Genomic DNA, 9135 nt, shown 5'->3' with positions numbered 1-9135 from the left:
TAGATTTTTGTATTGTATTCTTTCCTTTTAAGAGAGGAACTGAGGTTTTAAAACACAGATTTTTAATGAAAGTAAATTCCTCTTAAACATGGAAAATTCTTACTGTGGGATTCGTGTGTGTCCAGTGATATGTGAAGCTACTTATACAACACATATGTGCAGTATTAAGATGCATTTTCTCTTCCCAGCAGGTGGCATTGTGCTTTACAGACAATGGCTCTCTCCTGGAGTCTGCTCCTAGTGTTCCTGTGTGCTATCCTGGCACCATCACACAGCACTGAGCCTGGAGCTCCTCACGGCAAGAGGAGACAGGCGCAGACCTCAGCAGGTGGCAGCAATGCCCTACAGCACCCTCTGCAGGGCCTACAGGGCCACAGTTACAGCAGGGGCCGTGGAGGACACGGGAGCCAGGGTGCCCGTGGTGCCCAGGGTGGAGCTGGGCTGCTCTCCCACAGGCCCATGCATCCCCTGGCCAGGCCTGAGGATGATGGGACAGGCCTGGAGGGTCTGAGCCCAGTGAAACTGGAGATGGGCCCAGGAAGAGACAGAGACAGAGTTCGCATGGGTATGAAGACTTCATCACAGGCCCGGGATAACAACCTTCTGGGGACACGCAAGGGGAGGAGGCACGGACATGGGTCTGGGCATGGTCATCACTTTGAGCACAAGAGACAAGGGAGTCAACGTGACAAGGGGCGACATGGGAAAGGTGAGCTGCCAACAGACCCAGACATACAAAAAAGTAGATCCCCTTTCTAACTAATTATCCACAGCTGCTTGTTGGACAAACAAGACGAAGCTTTTTGTCTTTTTTTACTGAGGATGTTCTGACATGTCACAATAGGAAAACCACAGGTGTAAATAATCAGTTTCAGGGTCCAGGTTTTATGCATGCCAGTTTACTGTCACACTGTCATGGCTTACTGGGACACTTGAATGGAATGTTAATGTTATTAGTAACACCTACGCTTTTCCTACTATGACAAGTCTAAACGTCTGCTGTTAAAAAGGCCTATTTTGGTCTGGCTTGTTTATTGTGAGACAACAGGAATGGGCTCAGATTAGATTCAATGACGGGTCTGTTCACCTAAATTGAAAAAGGGGCCTTTTCTAACTCCAACTTAATACAATTGAGGTAAATTGAATTGTGTTTGTGGTGCTTAAACCAATGCAGTAATTACATTAAACAATTTAACAGCGACATCTCTTTCTCTATGGACATTGTTGTGGTTATTCTAGATAGTCCACAGACTCCATTGTGAACAGTTGTTTTGGATCTCCTCTCTACAGAATGTATAGTCCCAATGAAAACTGTAGACGGCAAGGCCATGGATTATCCAGAAAAACAGGGACACTGTTTCATTGCTGCTGATTGTTTTTAATGTAACTTTTCGATTCTGCGAGCACCACAAATGTAATTCTTTTGACCTCCGCTGAATTGTAGTGGTAGTAGAAAAGAGACCAATACCTTAAAACATGGCCAAATACAACCCAAACCTTCAGACTGAAAGTTCACTCTCACAGAAAACAGCAGCTTTAGCTTTTGTCAGCTCAGAAATTGTAAATGTTGAAACTTTCTACAAGCAAACTATACGGACTTTATTGAATCTACAATTCTGTGAAAACTGGGCAAACTCTTTCCGCTGTGGAAGATTGTCTCAAACAATTGAACTGTCCAGAGCAGTTACTAAATGGACCTTGTGTTAGGGAAAAATGAAAATGTGTTGTTAGTAATTTGTGTGAATTGACCCAATAAGACATTTAGGAATGACACATCTTCCATTATTTAGGCTGGACACACAATTTCCTTTATTAACTCTATAAACATTTGTTGACATCTGAGGTTCTAATGAATAAACAATCCAACACAACAAACAAAGAGCTTCAATGTTTCAAATTTTGGTTTAAAAAAAGGCAAATTTTGTGCTCATGAAACTTCATTTTAGATGCAATATTTTCTCTTTTCCTCCGTCCAGGATTTCTTCCGGAGCCTGCGCTCAGCTCCGCGTTGAAGGACAGAGATCTGTTCGACGAGCCTCCCTTCACCTCCTCTGCCGCCTCCCACTCACTCAGCATGACCCCGCCCAGTGATTCCCCCTCCCCCATCGCCGCCGTCTTTGGCTCCGGCTCCTCTATGGTTACCACGGTGATGAACGAGCATCCCCCAACGCTGCCCCCGGCCTCCACCAAACCCCAGGTAACCCCAGCGAAACCCAAGTGCTTATTAAAGGCTGCGTCTGTTGTACCTCAGTGTGGTTCCAGTGTGCAGGGGAAATAGACTGAAAATGGGCCCCATTACTGCCGTTATGCCGCCGCAAGCCTCATAGCTCATCTTGGAAATGACACTCTCTACAGTGAGAACCTGAGAGTGCTCCTTGTGAAAAATATCCTCCAGCAGGCCAAACTCACTGGCTCTTGGTCACAGTGATAGATATGACCGTGTTCTCTATAATAAAACACTGCCTTTAGGATCAAAATCACACAGTTGAGCCCAGCAGCACACTTCATATAACTACCTTCCTGTTCTGTGATGAGAAACCACGGCAGGACCAAATGTATGAGTTGAACACACACAGCTTCGCGTCCTTTTTGTGTCCGACTGTGGGCACATACACAGAAAAAATCTGCATGAGTGCGTGGGGCACCACTCGCCACCTGTCACATTCACCCAGCATGACGCTTCAACAGTGTGCATCAACAGCATTTATGAGGGGGACAAAAAGAAGAAAAAATCACATGTTTGCCTGTGCCTACTTCAATCATATGGCCGTTACAAATGAGACTTTTTAGACAAGAAGGTACCTCATGTCAATAGATATTGAACCAGGGCCCATGTCAGGAAAGCTTTTACATTTGTCACGGCTTCTGTGAAAACCACCCAACAGCTTGTTGGGCGTTCTTAGGGAAAATCTGCCATAGTTAATGAATTGCCAATACTGTTTGATTGACAGTTGTTTTATTTAGGAGTGGCCTTCAAGAAAAACACATTTCTAAAGATGTTTCTGTGAACTGAGATGTTCATCCAGTGGAAATGGCAGTGGAGAGTTTGAAGACAGCTGGACTTGAGATTTGATTGAAGATTGTTTGTTCCTTTTAAATAATTTTTAACTAGCTATTCATTCCCATAAAGTGACTTCAAGTACGATTAGTACAGGTCCACTCACCATTAAAACCAGTACTATATTTTGCAACAGCTAAAGAAACCTTAAAAAATGCAGAAATGTCCTCAACTCTGCCTTTACAGACATACTAGTCATACTTTTCAAGCTGGTGTTTTTCCGTTTAGATCAAACTTGACCCGTATTTATACTTGAGAGCAGCAAAAACCTTTTCCTAAAGTGACCCAGAATATACAAGAAAGGAAATGCACATTTATGTACATAGAAATAAATGTTGTTGCATTCTACACATTCAAAAACATTCATTTATACCACGATGGCTGCCGTGTTCTCCTTTTTTAGATAATAAAGGATAATAATATGGTGTAATTGAGAATGTTCTATTCTGCATAAACAAATAGCATAAAAAACTAAAGAATACACTCTCTTTGTTCTCTGCAAGCTTGATGAAAGATTAATCATCCATTTATTAATGACTGATGAGTTTTGTAGAGAATATTTATGAGAGGAGACTGTGAAGGGTCAGAAAATGAACCGTATGTAATTAATCCCATAGTGCTGTACAATGATGGTGCAGCATGAGTATAGATATGAATTATGATCCTTATGATTCCAGGAGCCCCTCCCACCCTACACTGAAAAACATGTTTAACAACCTTAAAGTCACCTTTATACGTTCTACTTAATGAAGTGTTGGATTTAATGATGTGTGCTAATAGGAGTTGCCTTAAGACTCACAACTACGTCCACCAGTTGTCCAATGAGGGGAACACTTTTTAAAATTTCTTATATTTACTTAATCCTCCTTGTAGGTTTGCTCTTTTGCTGATGTCATATAAAACTGTGTCTTAAACCAGAACTGCATTAAATTAAATGTTAACTAAGTCTGAATGTTGACCTTTAAACCGTGGAGAGTTTTTCATTAAGACAGAACAAACTCAGCTTGTGGCCCTCCATATGTACCCAGAATCACTGCTTTCCTACATTTCTTTCGGGGTTAGAAGCTCATATGTACTCCTACTTGCTGAGCATTACAATCCACCACAAAATAACTTAATATTTTAGCATTCATCAACAAAGTGAATGAGTGACATTTAACATTTAACATCTAAATTTGAAGCTCTTGGTTGAGACTTTACAAACTGAGTCTTAGTAACTCTGTGTGACTTCCCGGGTCAGTCAACATATTTGATGACTCAACTGTTTGGTATTTGGTTTACAAAATATCTGAGATCCCAGGAGACCGTTCACGTTTTAACAGTGAAATAATATTATCGAACTGGTGCAGAAGTCAAAAAGTGATTTCTTCAGCCTCTCCTGAACCCTGGTTCAGTGGCACGAGCTCGCAGCGAGGCTTCTTAATTAATGTTCGATCTTCTGTTGATGGTTTAATGAGCAGCCGAACACGAGCTGGTTGCCCGCTGCAATTAATCTAATTGATATCTCCATACAGGCCCATATCCTAAGGCAGGAAGGAAACAAGTATGGATCTCTTTCTAAGAAGAGATTTTTGATGGATGTCTTTCAGGCACCAAAAATCCCCCAAGAGACTGACTTAATTATACAGTCTAACCTTTCTATTTAGTTTCCTCTCTGTGAGGGAAATGACGGTGTAACTTTTTTATGGCTTGTACTGTCATAGAGTTATAGAGGAGCAATTCACAGAGGAGATTTGTTTTACAGCAGTGCCATCAAACGCTCATATGTATAACAATATTTTACTGAGGTCAAATATTTGAGACTCAGTCTTTATGTGGATTTATGTCTGAGTCCAAACGTGTCCAACTACTGACTTCAGCTTCAGGGAGCAAGCAGAAAAGACAAAATTCAGTATCTTTTTTCCATCCGTGTTGTATTTGAAAACTACACATAGTAAAACTACATCTTGAAACATAAAACACATGTAAATATGTAAAAAGTGTGAGTGATTACACATCAGTGCTAATTATTGAGCTAAGTGTTTGAGTTAGATTATTGTAAAACCTTCTGAAATTTGTTATCAATTTTAATTAATTAAGTTTGTTTTATACATATTTATTTGTGACGTGTTAAAGTCTATAACCTGGACCCTGGATTGGAATTTTTATTATATGAAACAGGATGAAAGTGTTGGAGAGAAATGACGTTGCTGATGGCAGAAAGATATTTGAAGAACACCATCTAGGGAAATCATTACTGTAGGGATTTTGAAAGTAAGTAGGTTAGATTATAATTTGCTATTAATTAAACAGAGCAACTTTCTTACATTAAATTGTAAAGCTATGATCACTGAAACACCTCAAGCATCAGCACGCATGGTATTTTTGGCATGGTATTCTCTGATGCTGGGCTCATTTCAATGAAGCCTCTGACTACTTTCATGACCACAGAGATCAAGTTCAAACTCAAAGAATAGTCCGATGAGATGACCGAAAGACCAAAACCATCTTTTAAAAGAGACTAAAGTAACAAATTAAAGTAAAATCCACTAAAAACACTACAAATACAGAAGCAGGTGCTAGCCAAATGTTAGTGGGAGACTTCATATAAAAGAAATTCAGGAATAAAAAGCTTAATGTCAATGTTTACCTCAGCATTGATCAGCTGCAGGCTCCATTAATTGCCAACTGCCCTCATATACTATGTATATAAATACGAATGCTGTAATGTATTTGATTCATTCCTGCATGTGGGTCACATATCCCATATATTGTCTTATTCTCTGTTACCAATCGATTGGTTTTTAACGCTCTGCAATCTCTGTCGCCTTAGTGAGGGCGTTTTATGAATCGATGAAGCATCACAATAAGATTTGATGTGTTTCACGTGTTTCACACTGAACATGTTTACCTGCAATACAGACAGAAAACACAGTCAGCAAATCAAATCATAGCCACCCACTGCTGCTGTGGTTTAATTGAAGTAAGTGAAGATTCAACTGAGGAGACAGAATTGATCTCTCCAATGAATTCTCTACAGCGGCTCATATGCTGGATCAAATTTAGGATTAATGCATGTTTTTAATGCACATCTTCATATTCTGCTCACAATTGTCTTCATGCAGCATGCTAAAACTAATTGAAGATGGGATTAGGTGTTTACAGGTATGCATATGAGCATGTTTGAGCTGTCCTTTGTGGATTTACTATACAGAACAAGAGCCTCAATGCAAATGTTCTTGAAATGTGGTTGAATAGGAGTTATGAAGTGTATTGTGTTTCCTTTTTTTAGAGGTCTGGACGAGGAAAAGGTCAAGGAGAGGTGATGCCAACGTTGGACATGGCGCTCTTTGATTGGACAGACTATGAGGACATGAAACCTGTGGATGCCTGGCCGTCTTCCAAGAAGAAAGGTCAGTATTTGGCCTGAATTGTGAATTGTGGTTGGTGGAAATAATCCAACTCAAATTATCCTTATTATAACAGATTATTGTATTATATGGAAATAAAATATTAGCCTGCATTGGCAATTAGTTCAATCAAACCCAGATGTCAAGGTTTTGTAATTGCACTTTAAAATCACTTTATGGCATCCAAGGTAGCCAGTAAGCATTAGTGACTACCACTTTCCACTTTCAGATTTTCATTTCACCAATTTCTCAATGCAAATGAAACACTTAATTTTGATCTTGTCCATTATTTCCATGAAGCCAAGCTCATAACTCTCTTATCCTTTAAACCCATATTCAGTGCTCCCCCCTCCCTGGTGCTTGGCGCTTTCAAAATGTTGTAATGCAGGATTAAAAGCTATTTATCCAACTTGCTACACTAGTTTAGTAGACTTATTCTTGCCAGATTTTGAAAGTGTTGTTATTTTGTTTTCTAAACAATGAATACAGAGATAAACTTTCAACACTGAGACATGTATCAAAAGAAAGTTTTCTCACCCCCCTTAAAAAAAAGCCTTGCAACACTTTGGTGATGCCAAATGTGGGTTGGGACCCCCGGGTTGGGAACCAGTGCTGTAGACTAAACTGTGTGACTAGTATCAGTAATGTGAAATTAATTTCTGGCCCCGAAATGTTTAATCCGTACTGTTTTATATGTGAAACATTAATTAAAGATATAAACAAAGATATATGTGATGTGAACTGTGATAAACATGCGATTTCCATAATTATGCAAAAGAAAAAAGCATAAGACCATGACCTAAAAAACTTAACAAGTCCTCCAAATGATGTTATCCACTTAAAACTTTATTTCAGTTTATACCAAAAATAGCAGAATTTTGTCTTTAAGTGACAAGTTAACCAATCTGTATGAAGGAGAAGCCTTTACTATTTAACTTTTTAAAAATGCATTTCTCTTTGTTGCTGCAGACAAGAGGCGGAGTAAGAATCTCAGCAGTGGAAATGTGACTGTAGACCCTGATGCGATCGAGCCATGTGACCACCATCTCGACTGCCTCCCAGGTCAGTCTGCATCACACATGTCGCTCCCAATACCAGAAAAATCTGGTAAAAGAAAACTGTACTTGACACTTGACATGCCGGAGTTTGCCGTCCTCTTTATGTTTTTAAATTATAGGCAGAATTGTTTTTCTGTGTATCATATGAAGTATTTACATGTGAATTTCACGTGTGTTTGGCTGTAACAATTTTATTTGTTGATCTATTGAAGGCTCTTGTTGTGACCTGAGACAACACGAGTGCAAACCTCACAACAGAGGCCTCAACAACAAGTGCTATGATGACTGCATGTGTGAGGAAGGTGAGTGAGGGGAACACAGTCATACTCATGTGATGTTTAAACATCATGCAATACATGCCACTGCTAGTTCCCATTTTGGTAGAAGTTTCAACATTTCTCTTTTAGCAAGAAAAATAATTTATTTCATGTGCAGTGGTGCATTTTAGTCATTCTCTCAAATCTCATCATTAAGATATTAAATAGTAAAAAAGTGATGAGCAGAGATGCCCACAGTGACCAAAATTAGTAGCTGAGTGATGCAGTGGTAAACAGAAAACTTCCCAGTGTAGATGATGTTACTCTGGGGTCAGATTTCATAAATATTTAAAGGTGGTGAAATAGATTTTGCGGTTTATGTGAAATAAAGCAGGAAATATTTTTACTCAAAGAAAGTTTTTGCTCTTCTACATTTAAACAATAATAATGTGTTAAATGACAGTGTGTAATATCAGAGGAGTCATATGTAATGATGAACCTACAGAGAATTATCAGCAACTCTGCAGCTCCCCTTGGCTTTACAGAGCTCTATAATGATATTCACCCCATTGTTTAGCTGTCCAGCTGCAATTTAACTGTTTTTTTCACTCTTAGCACTCTCATAATGTTGGTTTTGGCTTCAGCGGGCAGCTGATTTTAGAGAAAAAGCTCTAAAAACCCACTGTTTACTACCTGCTCATCAACAAACAGTAAACAGACACAATTAGCAACTAACTGGTGAACACAGAGGGGCATTAAGCAGCTAAAGAGCCAGATATTTCCTTTAGGAGTTGGTAGAGAGCAAAAACAGAGATGGTAATGTTGCTCCATAACTGTTGGATGTGTAAATAAGCAGCTGTCTGCTAGCAAGTTGATAATATGTCAGTGGTGCATTTACAGCCCGTATTCACTGCCCCCAAGTGTCCAAAAACTCAGTTAATGCAGGTTTGAAAATGAGCAGTTCATCCACTGTACAGACATGTTAACTTCCACATCTATGCACATCTATGTGTTTAATCTATTCAGGTAACATGTTACTTACGATCTTTCAGGGTTTCGTTGTTACGCTAAATTCCACCGGAAGCGGCGTGTGACCAGGAGGAGGGGTCGCTGTGTGGTGCCAGAGTCAGTCAGCAGTGACCAAGGAGGCTTCATCACTATCTGAGGAGGAAGAGGTGGAGGACAAGAAGGGGAAGCTTCAAGGAGGAGGAACGGGAAAGACGACCCTATGACCACTCTGACACAGAAGACAGAACATGACACTGCTAAAGGACCAAGTACTTAAAGGTGACGGCTTGCTGGTTGTTCAAATCGATCCCACAACGTAAAGCCTCTAAATGCCATAAAATAGAAATGCTGTCTACGTGTTGCAT

At 39.8% G+C, this 9135-nt stretch overlaps 1 protein-coding gene across 1 annotated transcript; it reads left to right on the top strand.

Annotated features, from left to right (window-relative positions):
* The first annotated feature begins 213 nt into the window (after nucleotides 1-213).
* On the top strand, nucleotides 214-8927 carry draxina (dorsal inhibitory axon guidance protein a). Its single transcript, XM_062415750.1, has 6 exons — nucleotides 214-709; nucleotides 1977-2197; nucleotides 6330-6450; nucleotides 7417-7509; nucleotides 7718-7807; nucleotides 8815-8927. The coding sequence occupies exons 1-6, from the start codon at nucleotides 214-216 to the stop codon at nucleotides 8925-8927; spliced, it is 1134 nt and encodes a 377-aa protein (XP_062271734.1).
* Nucleotides 8928-9135: the final 208 nt, after the last annotated feature.

Source organism: Scomber scombrus, chromosome 3 (genome assembly GCF_963691925.1).
Source record: "Scomber scombrus chromosome 3, fScoSco1.1, whole genome shotgun sequence".
NCBI lineage: Eukaryota > Metazoa > Chordata > Actinopteri > Scombriformes > Scombridae > Scomber > Scomber scombrus.
Note: the sequence above shows the minus strand (reverse complement) of the source record. Positions and strands in the feature narration are given on the sequence as shown.

Coding starts and splice junctions, on each gene's coding strand:
- draxina (XM_062415750.1), top strand. CDS start 214: ATGGCTCTCTCCTGGAGTCTGCTCCTAGTGTTCCTGTGTGCTATCCTG. Junction 2,198..6,329: donor CGGCCTCCACCAAACCCCAG/GTAACCCCAGCG, acceptor TCCTTTTTTTAG/AGGTCTGGACGAGGAAAAGG. Junction 6,451..7,416: donor GCCGTCTTCCAAGAAGAAAG/GTCAGTATTTGG, acceptor TTGTTGCTGCAG/ACAAGAGGCGGAGTAAGAAT.